Source organism: Melopsittacus undulatus, chromosome 12, assembly GCF_012275295.1.
Source record: "Melopsittacus undulatus isolate bMelUnd1 chromosome 12, bMelUnd1.mat.Z, whole genome shotgun sequence".
Lineage (NCBI taxonomy): Eukaryota > Metazoa > Chordata > Aves > Psittaciformes > Psittaculidae > Melopsittacus > Melopsittacus undulatus.
The window spans coordinates 4,902,192-4,924,268 of record NC_047538.1 but is presented as its reverse complement, the minus strand read 5'-3'; the positions used below and the strand labels follow the sequence as shown (position 1 = coordinate 4,924,268).

At 52.9% G+C, this 22,077-nt stretch overlaps 1 protein-coding gene across 6 annotated transcripts in view; it reads right to left on the bottom strand.

Annotated features, from left to right (window-relative positions):
• CASZ1 (castor zinc finger 1) overlaps positions 1-22,077 on the bottom strand; it is a 199,881-nt gene that overhangs the window by 80,361 nt on the left and 97,443 nt on the right. For 2 of the 6 annotated variants that reach the window (XM_034068595.1, XM_034068599.1), the window contains exon 1: positions 11,554-11,680. The exons of the other annotated variants lie outside the window; for them this stretch is intronic. In XM_034068595.1, coding sequence (XP_033924486.1) covers positions 11,554-11,602 — 49 coding nt within the window. In that variant the 5' untranslated portion in view covers positions 11,603-11,680. Of the gene's footprint in view, positions 1-11,553; positions 11,681-22,077 lie in introns of those variants that run through there. 6 annotated transcript variants of the gene reach the window in all.

Genomic DNA, 22,077 nt, shown 5'->3' with positions numbered 1-22,077 from the left:
AGCATGATGCTACCCAGATTTCCCTGTGTGTTTTCCTCAGAACAGTGCCTTCATGGTGTTTTCTGATCAAGATCCTTGCTAGTTCCCAAAAGTAAGTATCTACATCTCCATCTCACACACCAGAGAGACCCTGTGGGTGCTGGGGAAACCTGCACTGCTGCTCCCGAGGACAGTGACTTTCACTCCATCCATCTCCTCTCCCAGACACCCACATCCTCCCCCAGCTCCATGGATCAATCCAGGCCCTGTTTCCACACCAAAGAACAACCCGGCTGCACTGCAGAGACCGCTATCCCCTGCCAGGGGAGTGCAGACAGAGGCTCAGCCCTCTTGGGGAACAGTGGTTTCTGCCCCAAAGGACCAGCACGAGGTGCAGGAGCTGCCCCAGGTCCTATTCTGGGAACGGGAACAGTACACAGAACTCTCCCTTGGGCCTTTCGCCAAGGACAGAATTCACCCTTCTGAACACAGGCCAGGATGATCTAAAGTGACTACTGACTTTTGTTGCTCAACTTGAGTCACCTTAAATGGGCCTATTTTTCCAAGTGTCAGTGCTCAGCACAGCTGAGAATCGGGCCCCTGTGAGATGGCTAATCCTACACGTCCATGTTCTGTGACAAGAAAGACTATTCCTCTCCTGTCTGACTTCATCCAGCCTGGCTGGGCCTTTTATCTTTTCCTCCTCTCCCCTCCCTCCTCCTTGTTCTCTTCTTTTTCAGCTTTTTATGAATTTCTCTCAGCTTTCCTCCCTCTCCCCCCTCCCTCAAGGTCATGCGGCTCATTTCCATGTTGAACATTTACTCAGTAAGCCAGGTCCTTTCACAGATGCTCGCCACAAATATGCTTCCTGATAGAGTCAGGAGGAGAGAAACTATGAAGCCCAAAACAATGCCAGAAATACATAAAAAGAGCCCAAAAGTGGGGCTGTAAGGGGGCAGAAAATGGCACAGAGAAAGCTGCAGGTGGAACACTTTTGGATTTCATTTACTCCATTGCCCTGATGAGGTTCTAGCTCTCTCTTCTTGTTTGTTCTTCTGAATATTGTCGTTCTGCTGTTAGGGCAACCTATATAAGGGAGACATTTAACCTTGTCTCTTCATCCACAGTGAAACTCATTCAAAGCCCAGAACCCTTCCAGCCCCTGGGCATCAGCTCCTTTACGACAGTGATCAGCAGCTCAAACACATCCAGAGCAGGGGAGTTTTCAGCTGCGCACTTGCTTGTTTTGCCTAAGCCCATTACTTATAAGCAGCTTGAATAAAGCATCAGGGTTTGTAGCTACCCTGGGTAATACACAGCGTAGCCAGAGATCACCCAAAGGAGGTCAAACCCCTCTTCCTGTTCCCAGGAATGGATGGGGCCCTTTTATCAGCATGGAGAGGGGCTGAGGTGGATCCTGGAGAATCGTTTCCACCCTGACCTACCACGTCAGCCCCCAGGCCAGTCCTACAGACTGGCTGGAACAAAGAGCAGCCTCATCAGGTCTGTATTCTCCAGCCCAGGGCAGGTCTCCAGAGAGCTCTTCCTTTCTCACTGCTCAGAGGTGGCAACTTTGATAATCCTCCAACCCCGAAGAAACAGAATCTGACCAATGCAGCGTGACTGAAAATCCAAACCTCAGGCTTGTGGTGTCCAGGGATTCCTATTTCAATTTCCATCTGATCATCAGAGACAGTTACTGGTCCTCACATGAAAGACAGGTATTAAAAACATCAATTCACTCACTAACATCCCTCCATCTGAGATCCAGTGCCTCCATGGGCACTGGGAAATGATAAGGAAAAGTAACTCTGCTGGCTTTTGTAGTCAGGTCTTGGTTTTATGCCCAAGAGTAAATCCAGCCCACAATTTCCCAAGGGAGACAGGCCACGAATTCCTTGCTGACAAAGTCAAGTTTGGGACAACAAACATACAGTAACAAAGGGCTCTCACCTACCAAGCCCCCCAGGTAACACTGCCTGAAGGAAAGTGAGCTGCTCTGAAAGCACCCCCTTATTCTGGACACAGCAGAGCCCTTTGCCTACTCCTCACTCCAGAGGAGTTCCTACCTTCCTTTTATGAGCTCTCAATGGAAGAACAGGAATCTGGGGATTCCTCCCAGCAGGAGGGGTAGCTCCCAGCTGTGCTGCTCTCCACAGCATTCCCTGCATTTCTAACTATGGACATAAGGATCATCCTCCTGGTTGAACAGCTCCCACCTCACAGTCACCTGCTGGCAGCCCAGGGAGCACAGATCCAGCTATCCTGTTTCCATGGAGCCTGACCTTCTCCTGGAGGTTGCAGAAATATGCCCTTCCATAAACAGATACTCCACCTAGGAAAGCCTCAAACGACTGTCATGATGCTCCAGGTTTAGGTAGCTAGCTGTAAATACATTAGTATTTTGAACAGTTAATACTATAGGAGCTGTGAAAAAGCCCAGCTCTGCAAAGCTGCACTCATCAGAGTATTGGCACCACAGTAGAGCCATGTCTGGGTCCAACAGCATCACAATAACGAAGCAGAAACCCCACAAGTTTTGCCAGAGACTTAAATAAAATACAGTTGGAATAAAATACAGTTGCAAAAATACTCTGATTTCAAGTGCTTTTGGCTACTCTCAACTCTGCACTGGCAGCGCAGCAATGGGAAATGCACCCTGGCAGCAGTGACCCTGTCCCAGGTGGCAGCACGCTTCAAGGGAGCAGGGTGGGATGCTGTGGGATGCTGTGTGCGCAGTGAGGCCCCTGCAGAGGCTGGGAATTGAACAGGGTGGTCCCACAGTGTGCTCAGGCTCCCTGGCAGGGCCCGTCTCATCTCAGTGAGTGCTGCTGCTCCCTCCCAACGCGCACATGGCTTTAATGTTTTTATTACCTGTTTGACTCGCTGCCTTATTGCTTCTCCTCTTAATGGGGCTGTAACCGTGGAAACGAGGAATAAACGGCCACCAGAAAATGAGATGATTAAACAGGTCACCCTGGCAAAACAAACTCGGTGCTCACACAGCCCAGGCTGTGCACGCAGTGTGTGCCCAGGGAAACATGGGGCCGGGTGGGAGAGGCCTGGGACACACGCCTGGAAGCAGGACACCACTGAGAGATGCCTCCTTGGAGAAGAGCGGATCTGCCCCAGAGGGATGATGCTGTGTGCCTCCAGGACAGGCACGTGGAAAACAGCGAGGTTTGCTCAGGGAAGATGGAAGATAGCGAGGACAGGACACAGCCATGCAACTGGGGAAAAAATAGCAACTATGAGGATTATAAATAGGCTGGACTGAAAACACAAGTCTGAGACAAGTTGGTGTCCTCTGTTGTCCCTGTCTCTGGCAATGCCCACACATGCCTCATGGCAGCTCCCAAGGGAATGCACAGACCCTTCTGCCTGTGCTCTCCAGGCCCACAGGGCACAGCTCCATGGCCCTCCTCATCCTCACTAATGGGCTACCAGCAAAGGTGCAAAGGCAGGGCAGAGCCAGGACCACAGGCAATGTAGGATGCCATGGAGCACACCCCTGCCTTCCCGAGGCTCAGGAGAAGGGTGTCTGCAGCTGCTGCTCTCACAACTCCTTCTCCAAAACAATGTAGCCAGGAGGATGGAAACAGCAGGAAGGGGACCTGCCTGGCTCAGGGTCTCACCTCCAGCATAGATCCATCCTAGCTTCCTTCTTGGGGTGCTGCAGGATGGCCCTCACCTCGCTGGGAAGAGCCAGACAAATTCCACCCCAGCCCCAGCAGTGTACTAAAATCAGCCCTGACAGATCTGTTTGGAAGGAGAGCTCAGCTCAGCCTCAGTGCACACATGGGCTTCAGGGTATAACCAGAGCCCTGGGCTGGTGTCCAGGCCTGAGCCAGACACCTCACGATGAGGGGACGGGGTTGGTCCACACCAGCAAGACAAGGAGAAGGTGGGTGCCTGTGCATCTCCATCTGAATACGAGATCCCCCTCCCAGTCAAGCCGAGATGTAATGAGCTTCACACCAAAACGCTGTTGAAAACAAAACTAAAACCTCCAAACAAGCACACCGCAATCAAATAAAACACAATCACAAACCATCATTCAAAGTAGCGAGGATCCTGCCAGAATCACCATCCTGCCCCAACCTGTTCAAACCCAGACTCGTTGGGTGCTGGCAGCCTGGGAAGAGCAGACTCACTCCACCAAGAGCAACAAATTCAGAAGGAGGAATTGGAATGGCAAAGCTTGGCGAGGTGGAGATGAGAGACAACTGCTTGAAGCACGCAGGCGAGTGGTTGTGCTTGCTTTCAAAAGAACCAGCAGGTGGTTTATGAAAAGGGCTCTATTCTTTAGAGTAATTTGAGCCATATTTCATTGTTTGATGGAAAAATCCTAATATTCATGACCTCCTTTAAGTGGAAGAAGTGCGTTCATCTGAATATCAGCCCACAGACAAATGGGGAAATGAAAAATAAAGAGAGTAAGATAATGGAAGGGAGGTTGAAGGGGGGGGAGGAAAGGAAAGGAAAATCAAGGCAGAATCAAAGGCAGAATGGGAAGTCCATGAGAGTGACAAAGAATGGTGGGTCTGTGGGAATAAGGAAAGGAAGGAGGATATAAAGGAAAGCTATTTAGCAAGGAAAGTTAAATAGTGCAGCATAGAAAAAGGCTGAGAAAAGCAGGAGTGAATGACTGAAAACACAGCGAGAGCCAGCACAGGAGCTTCCTCTCAAAGTTTCCAAGTGCATGGATCTACTTTGCAAAACTGTGATTCTTGTCCTACTGAGCTTCTGTTACAAATATTCATATGCAATCGAGAGGAAAAATCAGACCCTCTCTCCCCAGCCTCTGCTCCTTCTCCCTCTTCCAATGCGGTCCTCCTCTGCTAACATCTGCTGCCTGCCTTCGGGACATGCAGATGGTAATTACTCCAGCAGCAGCTTCCTCTCCTTCCCCTGCTTGCAGAGGGCCACTTGGAAGAGAGCTTCAAGCCATGGAAAGATACCACACACACACCTCCACACCACGTGGCTGGCCGGGAGAAGGGGATGTGGGAGCCAGGGCCGTGCCCAGGGAACTTGATAGCACAGGGGGTGGAAGGTGGGTGAAGAGATGAAGACATTTGTCTACAAAACACGCCATCAAAACAACCCCCTGGCCTAAGAAGGGAGAAGTTGGCTTGACACGTGGAGCTGCTTGTGCTCCTCCAGATAGGGGAAGGGGTGCTGGAGGAGAGGGGTGCACCGGCAGAGGAGGAGGAGGAGCAGGAGGAGGGCTGCTCTGGGCAAGCCGGCTCGGGGAGTGGATTCATCCAGGCAAGGTGCTGGCAAACACCATGCAGAGAGGTGGAGCTGCTTTAATGAGAAGATGCTTCTATGACTCAGGCCTCAAAGGGATTGGGACTTTATTATTTTATTTTTCCATAATAAATTATGCCCTGGGATGCCAGGTCCTGCCGGGTTTTTCTGGAAATACCAGACAAAAGCTGGTGTTGCTACCTGGCTTTTGACAGTTTCCCATGTATGGAAGCTAAAAGTTCCTGCTTCTTCCTCCCAGCCACTCTCAGGAGAGGGGCTCACACCATGGTACCATTACACTAAGCACCCTTTGCCCAGGTCCTGGAGAACCCCCCTCGAGGGTCCACAACATCCCACCCTGGACCTATGGGTGCTGCAGCTGGATATGGAGGGTGCCATGGGTCAGGAGCTCCCGGGAAGTGGGAGTGGGCTGGGCTCTCCCACACCCAGCTCCACACCCTGGCTGGAGGGAGGCGCGCTCCTGCCCGACCCCGCACCCATCATGGACAGCAGCCAGGCCTCATTCCCTTATCTCCATCACTGAAGCGCCCAGCCCTGGCTCTGGGCTGCACAGGGGAGTATGATTATGCCCACTTTATAGATTAGGAGTTATTCATCCTACACCAAATCCTCAGACTCTGCCATGTCTCAAAGACCTGTTCTGGAGCTCTCTTTGTTAGATTTAGGCTGAACTTGGCCCTAGTTCAGCTCAGAAACTCACGTTACAAAAATCCCCTATACAACTGCCTACCTGCCTGTGGACCAACCCTGCCACCCAGGCCATCATTCCTGGCAGGAGGAACAGCAGGGGACACACTGCAGCAGCAGTGGGCGCACAGGGACACCTAACACAGGGACATGGACCACACTGATCTTGTCTTGCTGCTAATAAAGATCCACTCATCACCACAATGATGCAAGCACACAGAACCAGAGTGCAGGGGAAGGCGATGTCTTGAGAGAGCAACCTGGAGAACACCAAGTTCAGCCCAACACCAACACAGGGCACGTGAGTGTCCGGGAGGTGGGTGAGTGTCTGGGGCAGATGTGCATGTGCAGGACAGGGTGACGGGGACGTAGGTGTTGGGTGTGGGGCACAGCTCCAGAAACACTCCGCCGGAGCTCCGTGTTTTTACTGATTTCACAAGAGGCTCTGCTAAAATGTCACCTTCTCCAAAGGAAAACATGTGCACGAAGGTGAATCATCACTTCACACCCCAAAACCAGGAATGGGTGGCAAAATTCCCTAGTGAGGCACCCAAATCCTCAGGGGATTGCACTAAAGTGCACCCGGTGACTTGAGTCTTCCCATCCTTTTTTCCTTGTATCTCCTCCTCTCCACCCCTCGCTCACTCTTGCCAACCTACACGGGTTGTTCAGCTTTTATTCTGAGCATGAAACTGCCTTAGGACTGGAAGCTTTAAGCAGTTTCCCAGCCTCCAGAAATTTTCTGGTTGTGTTTCTCCATGGCAAAGCAAACAATTGCTTGGGTACCTGGTCACCACACCTAACTCCCGAACGCCATGAGAACTTGGAATTCTTTGGGAAACTTAAACAAGACCATATTTCACGTGAATGAAGTGCATGGTTTTGGTTCACTGTAACTGTTTGTTCTCGAAAAGGCTTGACAAACTGTTCTGTTTTCTGGAATCATCACATGAAGAAAGATGGGAAGTCTCCTGAGAATGGGGAGAAGACTGATGCCAGGTTAACGCACTGGGAAGGGAAGGTAACAGCTGGACTCAGCCCCATGGATGGGCAACAAGGGGGTCCTCAGGCTGGGGGAGGGAAGCGCATCATCATTCCTCTCCAAAACACACTCTGCTCTGCAGACAAAGCCTGTGCCTAAGTGGAATGAAGCCCAGCCCTGTGCCCATAGTGGCTATTACTCTGTGTAACCAGAAAGCTCCTGCCAGGGACCAGGAGTCCGCTAGCAAATCAAAAGCTGCCCAGAAAAGAGGTGGATGCCCCAGGGTACAGATCCCAGCAACCAGCCCTGCTCCATGTCCCATCTGTCAGCCCCAAGAGGGTCCCCATCCAGAGCATCTCAGTGGAACCCCCTCAATACTCACGTGTGGCCAGAGCCTGGGCTTTGCCCACCCAGGTACTGTTCTGTCCCCCTGCCACATCCACTCTCCCACAACACCATCATGACCCCTCCAACAGCTCAGCACTGTGCACTCTACATCCCCAACCAGGCTGCAGACACCCGGCTGGTGTTCCAGCCTGTGCAATCCCTGCTCAAGCAGGAATGGGGATAAGGAGCCAGCAAGTTTTCCTTTGCCAGTGGTGTCTGCCTCTGTCTCCCCTGCAAGCCCTGGGAGAGGAAACAGGGAGCAACAAGGTCCTGGTCCAAGGGGCTCTCAATCCTCAAAATGGATTTTACCTGTCTCTGAAAGCTGCCTCCATCTCTCACCCCCCGTTGCTTTCTCCCTAGGGAAATCAGTCTAAAAGGGGCTAATGGAACAATGTCCCTCTCGCTCCCCCCTCTCATTTGCTTTCCTTCCTTTTTTTTTTATTAGCATTTGTGGAATTTATTCCCAAACTCTCCTAATCTTTCGTACACAACCATTTGATTTGCATAACCCAGCCCCCTCTCATAAAAACTGGCTGCTAGTTTAATTAAAAAATGTAAATTTGCTGTCATCTCGGGGCCTGGTGAATTAGGACGACATCGGCATTTTTTATTGCTGAAGACGTCCAAATTGATCCAGTCCGCGTTGAACCGGAGGGGAGGAGACGGGGCCGCGTGGGACTCCTGGCTGGAGGTTCTGCCCCTCCCCTGCTCCCAGCCAAGCCTCCTCTGCCCCCTCTTTGCGAAGTGCAGCTCAGGACGTTGGTTCTCCAAAGCCCAGCGTGGCCCCTGCGCTGTCAGCACTTGTGGGAGCTGAGCCCTGGGTGGCACCTGAGCTATCCAAACCCTGGGAACGGCCGCATCTTCCAAACCCTGCGAGGGAGGGCAGGAAGGAGCCCGGGTGGAGGTGGGAGATGCGGCACAGGCACTGCTTGTCTGCACCTCCCACAGCACTTCTCATTACTTTCCGGACACTTTCAACCAACTTTTCAGAGGGAAACCTAAATTGAAGGTTACAGAGCAGCCTGGGGGGGATGATCTGATGTCCAAGTGACCACAAAGGCTCTGGCTGTGAGGGCAGCCAAGAGCTCTGGCAGCAGGAGATGTGGGACAGACGAGGCTAGGCAGGAAAAGCCCTTATATAAATTCCAAGCTCAGACAGTCCTTTCCGATAGCAGCAAGGAGGACTCCGGGTGGAAGCATAAATAGTCCAGGAAAACAGAAAGAGAAACTGATGACACTGAAGCTACATATTAAATACTTAATCCCTTCCAGCTGAGATATCTGTCCTAAACCAGCCTCTGCCCCTCTTAGGCACTTGTGTTTCACAGTGGAAGTGTGCAGCACCTGCAGACCCCACTCTTTAGGTGCCAAGACCTGGTTTAGAAAGAATAAGAGAAGATGCAGGCAGGGAAACAGAAGTTTGTTATCTCAGGAATCAATTTTCTGATCTTTCTTGTGAGTTATCTCTCTACAGCACCAAAGCAGCAGAAACACTCCTACGGACTTCAACCAGCTTTGAAGCATGCTCTTCAAGCAGTACGTGGGCCCTGCTAAACACACACCATGATGAGAAGGTTAATCCCTGCCCTGGTAAAACCTTCTCCCAAGGAAGAGTCTTCACTAGGTAGGTTTAAGCACTTGAATGCTTTCCACCCAACAAACATCTCACAGGACTGTTAGAAAGTGACCTGAACACCCAAATGAACCATCTATGAACCTTCTGCAGACCATGAGCTCAGCACAGGAACAGCACCAACCTTGACTGAGCCAATGTCTCTCCAAAAAGCTGTACTGTCAGAAGAGAGTTGGCACCAGCCCAGAGAAGGTGTTCCTATCCACGGGATGTTCCAAACAACAACAGTGATTTGACAAAACAGACACCAAATGACCCTATGAGTGGAAAATGAGGCGTTTCTCCACTCGTTGACCATAGGTTTCTTGGTCCCCATTCCGAAAGCAGTTCCTGTAATCTCATACCAAGGATAATTAGGCTGGGGAACAGTTTCCCAAAGGAAGTGACAGGTGCCCAGTCACTCAAGATATTTACAACCAGACTTGCAGAAAGTCACATGTAGGGAACATCTTGCCACGATCCTGTGCGGATAGACTCAGTCCATGAATTCTTTCCAACCCTTTACCACTACAAACAGCTTCTGGTCCTAGAAGGTCCTCACAAGGACTGAGTGAGCTGAGAAAGCCCTCGGCAAGAGCAGCCTCAGACCCCACATACCAAATCCCTCTGGGAAAGAAACCCCTCTGGAGCTGCCTGTGCCAGCTGGCAGCTCGGCGAGCAGCCCTCGGGCACTGCCTCCAGGGAGCCCCAGCCCGAGGGCTTGGAGAGGATTCAAGAGCCAGGGACTGAGGGAGATAAGCTGGCCCAAGGAGATAAGGGTTCGAGGTGGTGATTATGGGGCAGGTCTTTGCCTCAAGATCATGACAAGACGGGTTCACCCACACACAGACCGTAATGCTGACTTAAACAGATCTCCCAGATCCTCATTTCCATGGCTTACTGCGGCCCCAGGTTCCCATACAGGAGCACTGAAACATGCAGAAAGCCTGAGCACCCACGACACTTCCAAGAAGGAAGGGGAAGGTGCTGGCTTTGCAGGCCCCTTCTGAGGAGTGCGATGGGTCGGCAGGCTCAGGCCAGCAGGGGCAGAGGCAGCTGCCTGCAGATCCCATCACTACTGCCGGAGATGGAGATCGGGGGTAAATCACTGTTTATTACTCGTTAAAGCATTTGCCCTCCTGCAGTTTCACCACATCCTTAACTCCTGGGCTACCCACGCAGCCTCCCAGCTCCTCGATCCAGAAGGGAGGCAGCCACATGCCCATGGCTGGATCCCGAGAGCCACCCAGTTCCTGGGATCAGTGACAGAAATAAATAAATAAAGGGAATAAACAGCGACAAAATGGTCCTCTCAATCACAGCATCAGAGTACATAGTTCAGGCCCAGTCAATCATCAACCAGTTTATTACCATCTTAGTCCTTATTAAAAACACCAACACACACACGTACACATTGGCTCGGGCAGTAATTAGCTGGACCATGGCAGCTCGCCAGCGCAGGCCTGTTGGGCCCATCACTGCCATTTAGGTTTTAAATGGGAGGGGATGGTTCACACCATTTTGGAGGAGAGAGTATGGCTGTATTAGCAGGTACAGGCCCAAAGTGGTGGGAAGGGTCCCAAAGAGTAAGGGAACACAGCCCAAGGGATTCCAACCAAACTCTGAATTCACTCTGTCAAATGTAACCTGGCCAAGGGCTGGAAAACCCACCAGCACATCACACCCCAGCCCGATGGAGCCCTGTCCACCACCACCACCACACCCAGGTTAGCCCAACCCCTTCTCCCCATCCCGATATCCCATCAAAACCCAGCGGATGCACCACAAAAAGCTACAGCCTAAAACACACCCAGCCCCAGCACTGGGGCCTGTAATCTAAAACCAAAACATTGCCCCAGCCTGGCCACCGTTCCTCCTCCCTGCGAGATGGGAAGGGGTGGGGGGAGGTCTCCTATACCTCACATGGAAGAACAAAAACAAACCCATCCCAGATATGCCCAGGTTGGAGGGAAAAAAAACACAATACTCATTAAATGTAATAAGCAGCCTCTTCATCTGACACTGCCTTGTCCCAAATAAATTAAATTCCTTTTCATTTAGACAGCGCAGGAACCTGACAAGCAACCTTTACCGGAGAGACGCCAGCGCTCGGAAGGGGAAAGAAATGAAAGAGAAAACAACCCACACAACTCACAACAAATATAAACGCAGAATCATTTCAAAACCCTCATAAACTTCCCCTCCGCATCCTCTCCCGCCTCGCCCCGGCGGAGCGGAGCCCCCGGCTCACCTCGGCTCCGCGGGGCCGGGGCCGCGGCAGCGGAGCGGAGGAAGCCAACTTCCGTCTAACAAGTGAAAGAAAAGCGAAAGAGGCTGCGGGCCCCGGCAGCACCTGGGGCCGCCCCGCGCCCGCCCGGCCCCGGCCCCGCACCCGCCTCGGCGCCGGGAAAAGTTTCGGTGCGGCGGCGGCTCCGGGTACCGGCTCCCGGTGAAACCGGCCGCAGCGCCCGGCCCCGCGGCGGCGGCGGCGCAGGGAACGGACGCGATGGGACGGGAGGAGCGGCGGGGCACGGAGCGCTCCGCTCCGCACCGGGGGCACCGGCACCGAGCGGGGGCTCCGGAGAGCGGAGGGGGTTGCGGGGCAGGAAAAGGACAATTGTGCTGTACTTACCATAGTCGGAGAGACGAAAGCCGAATTCACTTAAATAATCAACTTTCATAATACTTAATTAATACCTAATTGCAGCTGATTGCTCCCGAATAACAAGTTGTTTAAAGCACTGATGTCATTGCCGTGCCGGTCCTCCCCGAGTCACTTTGGCAGCGGGGCCGGGGGCGGGCGCCGGCCGCCGCGGGGGGCGGGCACTGGCAGCGGGACACGCCTCCAGCCGGGGCCGGGGCAGGTGCGGGGCCGGGGCCGGGGTCACCTGCGGCGGGCACGGCCCGGAGATGGAGCGCAGGGAAGCCCCGCACCGGGGCCGCACTGCCCCGCTCCCATCGCCGCGCAACGGGCGGGCGCTGCGGGCTCCGCCGCTGGCGGAGTGCGGGACACACGAGCCCAGGGAGCGGGCGGGGACGGAGCCAACGCGGGGCTGCGGGGGGGGTCTGTGCGGGCTGCCCCGGGCACAGCCTGCACACGATGGCGTGCCCATCGCCCCCGGTGTCGGGGCGGCAGCGCTGGGGCCCGGCCCCGGGGTGGCCGGTGGGTGTCACAATGCCGGCGTTAGAGCATCTTGCCCAATGCCCCGCAGGAAGGCGGCCCACGGGAGGGGTGGTTTGGGTTTCTTTTTTTTTCCTTTTGCAGCGAATTTCCTCATTTTTTGTTGCTTTATTTTTCTAAGTAGCAAAGAATGCGAGGGAGGTTCTAAGAGGCGTGTTGGGTAAACACAGATATAAGCCTCTTTCTTTAAAACAAACGAGCAGATTATTTACCTGATTAAATAGGTATTTTGAGCAGGTTGTAGGCTGTTTTTGTGAACACACCACGCTTGGCTCCGTGGATTTTGGCAGAGCCAGGGCTCCTCACTGGGGCTGGGGAGCAGTCCATGAACTCACCAGCTCTTAAATCCTTTTTATAAGCAGAACTTAATGTGCTTTTCAAAGGAGGCCAGCATCATTACCCCACTACACGGATGGGGAAACTGAGGCAGTAGCGAGGGAAGTGACTCCCCAGAAGTGGCCGGACAGGTTAGTCACAGGGCTGGAAGGAGCCCAGGTCTGTTTGGCTCCACACATCAGGACACGCTGTACACCCAGAGTGTCCTGAGCCCAGAGACCCTGCACTACAGCTGCAAGGCATCACCTCAGCAAGGGTGTAAACATGCAGAGGCAGTGCACCAGGCCAGAGGGCAGGGAGAAGGGAGAGGAAAGGGGATCATTTGGGGAAACCACGAGTATTCTGGCCAAAACCTATGCAAAGTCTAGTGACATGGAGCCACATGGGACCTCTGAGCCTGAAGCAGGGTGGGGAAAGCAGAGTCCCAGCCAAGCTGTGCTCCCCAGCATGGAGCTCATCATCCCACCTGAGCACTCAAGCTTTGAGAGATGGACAACATGTTATCAGCATCTCCCTGACTTCTCCTCCTGGTTTCTAACCACGCAATGGCTCCCACCAGCACTGTCACCCCCTCCTGCCTGGCTGTGTTTTGCTTGGCCCTGGCACAGATGCCAGCCCAGGCAACATCACCCACAGTCCTCACCAGCGCCTGCACTGGTCCTTACACCCAAGTCAGATTTTGCAGCACTTGCCAGGGAATATCCTACCCTGGGAGTGATGGGCAGCACCAGAAATGTTTGTGCTGGTTTGTCTCTGCCTTTGCAATAGCTCAGTTTGGACCCAAGGCTTCCTTCCAGGTGTGAGGTTGCTGACAGGTCCCAATAGTTCACCACACCTCACATCACCCGGATTTCTCCTTTTTCACTTCTATGAACTTAGTATTTAAGCAGTGGGAGTCGTGCTCACTGTATTCCTGACTCCTTATGAGAAGAACACACACTGTAACATGGATGTGTCACTGCACATACACAGCCCCTCTAAACATACCTGTTCTTCTACATGCAGGGAGCTGAGCACGTTCACACATCAGTATACAAATGCTCCCCACCCCTCCCATCCCAGCATGCACACGCAACATGCATATGCACCCCAGCAAACAAAATGATACTGTGTGCTCACTCACATTCAAATCCACACATACCCATCCGCCATGACACACATGAACCCACACACACAACCCAAACACACCCGGAGGATCCCCTCCACAGACTTCCCACTGTCCCTCCCACTCCTCCCTGCAGGAACGACTTGCCAAGGTGTTTTTTCAGGTGAAGCCCACGCCCTGCAGCTGACGCAAGGGCCAGGCCTGATTTCCTATCTCAGCCATCTCCAGTCACAGGATCGGGTTTTACTTCCCCATACTCCCTCCTTTGCCTCTTACCCAAGAAAAGTTTGTTCTTTCCTCTCTTGGAGGCTATGGAGCTTTCTGCTCCTTTGGTACCCTTGTGTCCCCAGTTAGGGCAGCATCTCCTCTTTCTCCCCCATCCCTCCAGGGGTCATGAAGAAAAGCTGCTCTGACCAACCATACCATGGCATCAAGTGTCTCCTGCACCCCCAAGGAACACTGCAGGGCAAGCAGCACCCCTCACCCTGCTCCGAACACGTTATGTGCCATGCCAAGAGCCACCCCATCCTTTCCAACCACAGCTGCCCTTCTGTGGCAGGTGAAAAGATCCCTCCTTGTCCCTTCCCACCCTCCCAGGGGCATGAGGAGCTCTCGGTAATTAATGTTTGCCAGGTGCTCAGAGATCCTCAGATGAAAAGTGCAATGGGAGGGGGAAGGATGATTAATTTATTATTATTATTACAGTTTAATGCTTTCCCCGCAGACAGTGTGCCAGGGCTGAGCAGGGGGTGACTCACGCTGATATGTGGGACATCCCCTTTCTGCCTCTCTTCTACCTTTGTTTCTTAGGCTCAGCCCATATTCTTGGCAGTTTCTCCCTCCTTCTCTGGAGCTGACCCTGGGGGCCTGGGGCCGTGCTCTGGATTCATGTGGGCTCCCAGATTGCAGGTTGGAGATCTGGCAGCGCCGCGCTCCTGCTCCCGCTCCTCCTCCTGCTCCTGCTCCCGCTCCTGCTCGGGGAGTCTATTAGGCAAATGCTCTTGCCCTATTTCTGTAATTTTGTTTGATTTCTGTTTCGTCAAGGGAGGCGCCCGCAGGCCTCGGGGCCTGGGCGGCAGGAGCAGACAATCCCTGCTTTCTTCCCCTTTCCTTCTCTTTCCCTCCTTCCTTCTCAGTTCAGTTTCAATCACATTATTGGCACATGGCACCCAGAAAGCGTTGCCAAAGCGCTGTGCCGAGGCTCCGTGTGCCGGGTGGGGCCCCGCCAGGATCACTTCTCTCCCACTTACTACTCCTTGGCCTTACCCAAAGCATAAGTGGATGCTGCTTTTCCAGGCACTGAGCTGGAAGCCAAATGCTGCTCATCTCTTGACCACTGCCCAGAGGGAATGACTGTACCAGGAGCGGGCTGTATGGCAGTGACCGTACACTGCATGTCCTTGTGTTCCACAGGGGCCCAGAAAACTTAGGGGGAAGGAGTGGCAAGGGTTTGAATGCACTAACAATTAGTTACAATTTACTACAGCCATTAAAAGTGCAGCCTGAGGATTTCAGAGCAAGGAGGCAAGGGCATCGTCCCGCCCAGGCACTGCATCCAACCGGGAACATGCCTGGCACTGAAGAGTAGGAGCTTTGCTTGGAAAACCACCAAGTGCCACCCTGAGCCAGCCCAGAGCTGCCCCACAGAGCCCCCCGAGCCCGAGCTCCACACACCAGGCACTGGGATGGCCTCTGGAGGCACCGGGAAACCACTGCCCAAAGGCAGGTGCCAGGCTGGGCAAGACCCATCCCTGAGAGCACAGGGCCAGCACAAACCAGAGGTGATTTCTGTCCAGAGAAGCTGCAAGCCAGCTTGTGACCCTGCACAGACACACTTGGAACCAAACAAAACCCAAGCACGTGCCATGTGCACACACACACATGTTCACACCTATGTGTGCACTCGCAGGAGGTCCTGTGTGGGGCTGCTGCAGCACACCCTGGGATGCTGCCTGGACTGTCACCAGAGACTGTTCTGCTCCGCACATACATGGAAGGCCTGATGCTATGGAGATGACAAGTGGTTCTGGGTAGAGAGGAGCTGCTACCAGAGCTACTGGCCAGGGTAATGACTTGCTCCCCCAGCAACCATGTCTTGAACTAGTCTGGGACACCAGCAGATGAGGAAAGGCTTTGAACATGCAGCCCAGCAAGCAGCAGACTGGGGATGGGCAGAGACAGGCTGGATTTTACAGCAGTTTGAGGCTGTGGAGTAGGGATGGTCACCATAAATTCACTCTGGATTTGACCTGGTTTGGGCAGGAGCAAGAGGCAGAAAAGAGGGAAGTCAGAGGGAGCCTGGCACATTATTGCTCTGCTCTACCTGCCCCATCGCAGGCAGAGGCTGTGTTAGCACTGCTTCCATGAGGTGGGTAAAGAAGAATGTTGAGGACCGTCCCTGATGGATCGGACAGGATGGACACACATTCATTAGAAATGACAGCAGGAAAGTGAGATGTTGGAGGAGGTAAGAAATGGGCAGCAAGAGCAGAGAGAGGAGACCCTGGACTGACTTCAGTGGGAACCAGCTGTGAATGCTACAGTGAGCCCCAGGGAGGGACAGCAAAGTGTCCCCTCCTGCCTGACACACAAGTGCACGCAGAGAGCTGCCCATGATGCAGCACACATGGGCTGGCCCTGCCTGTGCAACGAGGCAGCGTGAGCACCACCAGTGCTGACACAGGGATATGTGAACACGCACACAAGTGACACGTGTGTCCCTGCACGAGGGTACGTGTGCACTGGAGTGGCACACGGACACCATGGTGAAGAGGCAGCTCCCAGAGGAAGGCCTGGCAGCAGGCCGGGGGGTGCGGGAGCAGCGGCGGGTGGTAAGTGTGAGGCAGACGCAGCGATTGCATTACTGCAGGAGCCCGGGCTGGCAGTGCCGAGCTCTCGTCCCTGTAATCCTGTTAGCCAGCAATCTCCATTCCGAAAGAGCTTCATTTCTTTGTGAATATTTGTAAACTAGATATCTAATGGAAAATTATAGGAAAATTATAGTGAAATTCATGACGAAGAAATCCGATTAGCCCTAATTCAATTATGCCATCTTAGCCCACACAGCACATTTCCCATTTTTTTCCCATAAATACCAATGCCAGGGGTCCGGGTAATCAAATAAAATTGAAAATCATCTTCCCATTAAATTCAATTAGCTGCAATTTCTAAAGCCTATCAGAGATTTTAATTACTAAATTATAAAATTCTCCAATGCTAAATTGAAACTAAAAAAATTGCACATCCTTGTATTTCAGAAGAAAAAAACCTAGCAGAAACCTTGAAAAATACCCTTCTCCTCCCATCAGCACCCACGTGAGCTCACGTCTGGGCAGGCTTCACCAGAGAAGTGATTATGGAGGGACATGAACCAGGCCGAGGGAAGAAGGTAGCTACCTCTGAGGGAAAGTGCTTGGACATCGACTGAGATGAAAACCTAAAATCCAGCTTTAATTACAACTCACTTGTGTTGAACGAGGAAAGGGGAGAGGCCAGCAATCTCAGCTGCATCTCTGCTCCCTTCTCGCACCCCAGCTCCTCAGTTCTAGCTGGTTCTCGCACCTCTGTGCTGCTCTGCCCGTGATCCAAGCCACCACCATGCTCCTGCAGCCAGTGGAAGAGCTGAGACTCTCGAGGAGCTGAAACGAGTTCTGCCTGCAAATGGGCTCAGTGAGGCAGTCCCTCGAGTCTCTGTGTGCCAAACCCAGGGCAGGAGAGCTGGTGATGCCCAGAGGGAAGCAGGAGGGCAGATGCTAGCTTTGTGCTTCTGATAAAGCTTCTTGAATAATAGCCATGCAAGCCCGGTCCTGACACTGAATTAAGGGAAGCTGGAGCCCTCAGCAAACTGATTCAGCTTGAAGCACTACTTCAGCGAACACGTGGGATGTTCCAGAGGAGGGGGACGTAATCACCTTTCCCTGATAGCGCAGGGAACTCTCTGAGTTCATAGAAGCACCAAGCAGGGAAGCCCATCCCCAAACTGCTCTTTATTCGACAACCAAACCAAGCAGGTAAATGGGGAACCAACGAAGCCTGTGCCTACAGATGCTCTCTTCCAGCCCTGCTTCTCCGGGGACCGACATGGCACAGCAACGTGTCGAGGGGCAATTAACTGTGTGAACAAGCAGTGGGAGGAGAAGTGAGGCTCAGCTCGCCGGTTACAATACCTGACCCTCCACAGGGCAGCGAGTGAGGCTTTTCCAACACCACCTTTATGCCAGAGAGCACTTTTCCCTGGTACCCTGAAGGGTTTATTCATGCGCTAACGCAAACAGAGCCGGTTTCTAACCCATTTCAAGGCTCTAACTCCATGCTTGGGCTGCCCCCAACCAGGCCGATACTCGGTTTAATTTACTGGGCGCCCGAAAGTTGCCAGCAGGGAGTTGCCCGCAAACAGAACAACAACAAAAAGTTAATGATCTGGGCTTTTTCTTTAATAAATAGGCAAACTGGCTGAGCCGGATTGTTGGCTGGGATTCGTCTCCCCTTTATCACCCTGGAGCTTCTGTGACACATTCTCCAAATCATCAGCATTTTGCAATTTGAGGTCGTTACCAAATACTCTTTTTTTGCCAAGGAAGGGAGAAAAATAAATTAATAATGCAGAAGCCCAAGCGGGGAGAGGCTGTGGATTGGATGGCGCTGCCACCTCTGCTGGGATTGCTCAGGCTCCTGGCAGCTGCCCAGCGCGCACCTCGGTCGCCGGCTCACCCTGGAATGTGGTGCTGGCACCCAAGTGCTGCTTGATTTTACTATGAATTAATCAAAGTCTCTTCTGCGAACGTCTAAAGCTAAATCACCCCTGGCTGGGCTTCAAATGCAGTTCCCCTGTTCTGGGGATTCGGCGCAAGGAGATTACCAGCTCCAGGTGAAAAGCTGAAGGGGGTTTCCTCTCTGCGCATCTCCTGGTACCCCAAGGCATCAGCCTCTCCCAGCTGGAAGGAGAATAGATTTCCTGCAACTCTTCTCCTGCTCACAGCAGGTAACCAAACAGACATTCAATATATGCTGGGATAAATCCGTCTGTGCTGCCTGACTGGAGTGTACTTACACCAGAGAGGAATTTGACTTGACTGCGAGCTGATGCAGACAGAACAGGGCTGTATCTGTGGGGTGTGTGTGCCTGCACCCCTGTGTTTGTAAAGCTGTGGCTGCATCCACACAGATGAGGACATGCAGAGATGTGTTCCTGTGTGGGCATGGCTGTCTGCATGTCTGCACATGTATGTGCACGGCCACATGGCACTGTGGGGACGTGTGTCCACGGCCAGGGGTACAGAGTTCCTCTTGCCAAGTCAGTGTGTGCATCCCTCATCTGTACCTGCAGCACAGAGCACCCTCCTCATCCCAGCCAGCCCGCAGGAGATGGTGTTCTGTGGATGGCAACAGCATGTCCCTGCATTGCTCCAGACACGAAGCACTGCCCTGAGCCATCAGCGAGCTGAATTCCCCTCTCCACACTCTGCCTGTCTCAGAGCCCTCTCGTATTTTCAGTGCTCACTAGACCGTGAATTCACCTTCATACCAGTTACAGGGTTATTCAGCTTCTCCTGACGCCCATAACCACCAAACTTTCCCTGGCAGCTCAGCTTGCTCCCAGCAGACACACAGCACTCCTGTCCCACCTACCCACAGTGCACCCTCCCACTGGGAGCACAGGGACAGATCCCCAGGCAGGACACAGTGCCTGGGGACACTGCTCACCCGCCAGTGAGTCTCTTATCCTCACCCACATCTACACTGTGAGAAAGAGCAACAGAGCAGAAGAGTTAAAATATGGATGGAGAGAGTGAAACAGAGGAAGACAGAGAAGAGGAAAAGGGTGATTAAGCAAAACTGGTACAAACAGAGGAGGAAAATCACACAAGACAACAGAAACAGGCACAGGGAAGGAGGCAGGAGGAGGGCAGGGACATACTGTGGGGTTTTGCCCCTGCATACCCCATAAAGAACATTCTACAGTACCTGACACTAACATATTCTACAGCTCTCCCTGAAATCTTAGGGATCAACCAGGCAGCCCCTGTGCAGCAGCTGGACCAGGTCTGGGACACTCTCAGGGACTGATGGGGATGATCTGCCTGGATGGGAAACACAGGGATCCCCCTTGGGTGCTCAAAGGCTTTGGGAGTGCAGAAGCCCCAAAGGAGAGGGTGGAACCTCCGAGCAGAGCCATGCACAAGGCAGGTCAGCAGCCTGGCCCTCCCACTGATCCTGTGTCACGAGGAAACCCTTTGCTCTCCTGTGCTGGCCCAGAGCCACCTCTGCCACTCACCCTCCCACTGGCTCTCAGCCATCTCTGCAGACCTGTAAGGCACCTTCCTGCCAGCCTTCCCCTCCACCGCCACAGCACCCATCTCTTGGCATCACATCTTTGGCCCAAGGCCTTGCTGCTCACCCCTGGCCACGTGGGCTTGCTCCTTGGTCTCCTGAGCTCTCCCGTTCCGACTGAACATCTCCCAGCTGAAGTGAGTGCAGCAGCGACATTTCACTCTGAAACAAGCCTGTGCTGACAGCGAGCTGTGTCCCCAGGAGCTCCTTCCTTCCTCACCCCCCGGGTGTGCGTGGTCAGATGCAGCACAAGCCACTGTACAACTTGTGGTGCATCTTCCCATCCCCACTGCTTCCCAGGGTCAGACCCAAGCTGTGCCTGCAGCAATCCACCCTGCCCACTGTGGCTGTCCCCATCTCCTGTCCTCTTCTGCCCCTTGGAACAACCTGGCTGCCTATCCCAGGGGACAAAATCCCCCATCCTTTGGCTCAGGGATTTCATCTCTCTGCTGTAACAGAGGGCAAAGTGGGCACTTTGTTATCTTACCCCAGCTATGGTCCCGGGATAAAACTTGGACGTGACTCCTCCACTGAATGTGCAAAGATGCATCCCCCAAGCACAGGGTGTGCACAAGCACAGGTCTGCACATATTAAATGGAATAGCATGGATTTGGGAAAGGGGTTAGGGGGAACAGAGCTGTCTTTACCCAACACCAGACTGCAATACAGAAGGAGCTGCAAGAGCCCAGGGGGACAAGAGCAGAAAGGACTGAAGCAGTGTCTCTGGCACAAGCCCATCACAGCCACTTTCCCCTGTCCTCAACTCTCCTTGGGACAGTTCCTCCTATGGAGTTCCTGCTGGATTCACACAGCCACCCTGCAAAGGCAGATGCAGGGAAACACAGCAGAGACCCCCCCTTGCCTCACCTGCCCCGGAACCCCCTCCCGGCCTCCTGCCTTCCCCATATCACCATTAAAAACCAGCTCTGTGCAAACAATAGATCAATGGAGCCCCCGCCTCTTCGGAAGGAAAACAAACACCCGGATCACCGCAAATTAGAGAATGTTTCGCTTCACTTCATCCAAACAGGCTGACAATTTTTTTGGGTTGTTGCCACGGTGACAGAATAACACAGCGTTCAGCCTGTTGCAGAACAATCAATTAAGTTAATGCCTCCGAGTGCCTGTTTACTCTTCCATTTAGGAGGTGCTGCTCTCATCATTCTCTTTCTCTCTTGCTTGTTTCCAATTGCTCATCCTTTGCTTCCTGCTTGTATTTCTCCTCTAATTTAACTTAAAATAAAGCCCCTCCCTTCAACTACCTCCTGGCTTCTAAAGGAGTCACCCACTTTTCAGTATGATCACCTGGAATACTTTTTGCTTCTCTCCATCTCCTGGAATAGTTTTTGCTTCTCCCCATCTCCCATCATTTCTCCTTTTCTCCTTCTAAACCAGCGAGAATGGGGATTTACCTTTACCTTTGACAATGCAGCCTGGTGTGCCCGGGAGCTTCCAAGGTTTCTAAACCTCAGCTCTAAACATCCTCAGGGCAGAGCTGGCCACTGTTGAGAGAGGTTGGAGTAACTCCGCTTTTAACAACATGATGCTACTCTTGAGCTAAAGACCCACAGAAACCCTTCACTTCTTGCTATTTGTCACACTGTGAGCCACAACTGTAAATGAAGACCCATCTTGTGCTAAATGCTGTTATAAAAGGACTTCACAAGGACCTAGGTCTCATCCTATGGTCCATGTTGAATGAAACTTCTAAATATGTATTTAAATGACTTTGGCTTAGCAAAACTCAAGCTGGTGCTCAAAGCATTTTGCTGATCTGAATCCTACACCAGGATACTTTAAAGGGGAGCCCACTGCCAGAAGATCATGGCAGATCCATCACTGCAGTCCTTTAAAGGCATGCCAAAGCACCTCTGGGCTCTGGCCCTGGGCACCAGCAGGATGCCAGGCCTGTAATGGACCTGCATGCTCCTGCCACTGACTCTGTGGGTTTATTTCCTGCCCCGCAGCCAGTGTGAGCAGTGACACTTGGCTGTGTGGCTTCACTGCCTGTCTGCAGCCACTTTCCCTTCCTTGCTCAAGGAGCAGAGGTAACAGCTCTGGGTCTCCCCATGGCCCTCCTGCAGACGCCAGCATCTTATGGGGTACTGAAATCACAGCTTCGCCTTCCTTGGGGGGAAATAAGGTACCAGGAATGAAAGGATTTAGCCAAGGCCAAGCTTGATATAAATATATGTATATATAA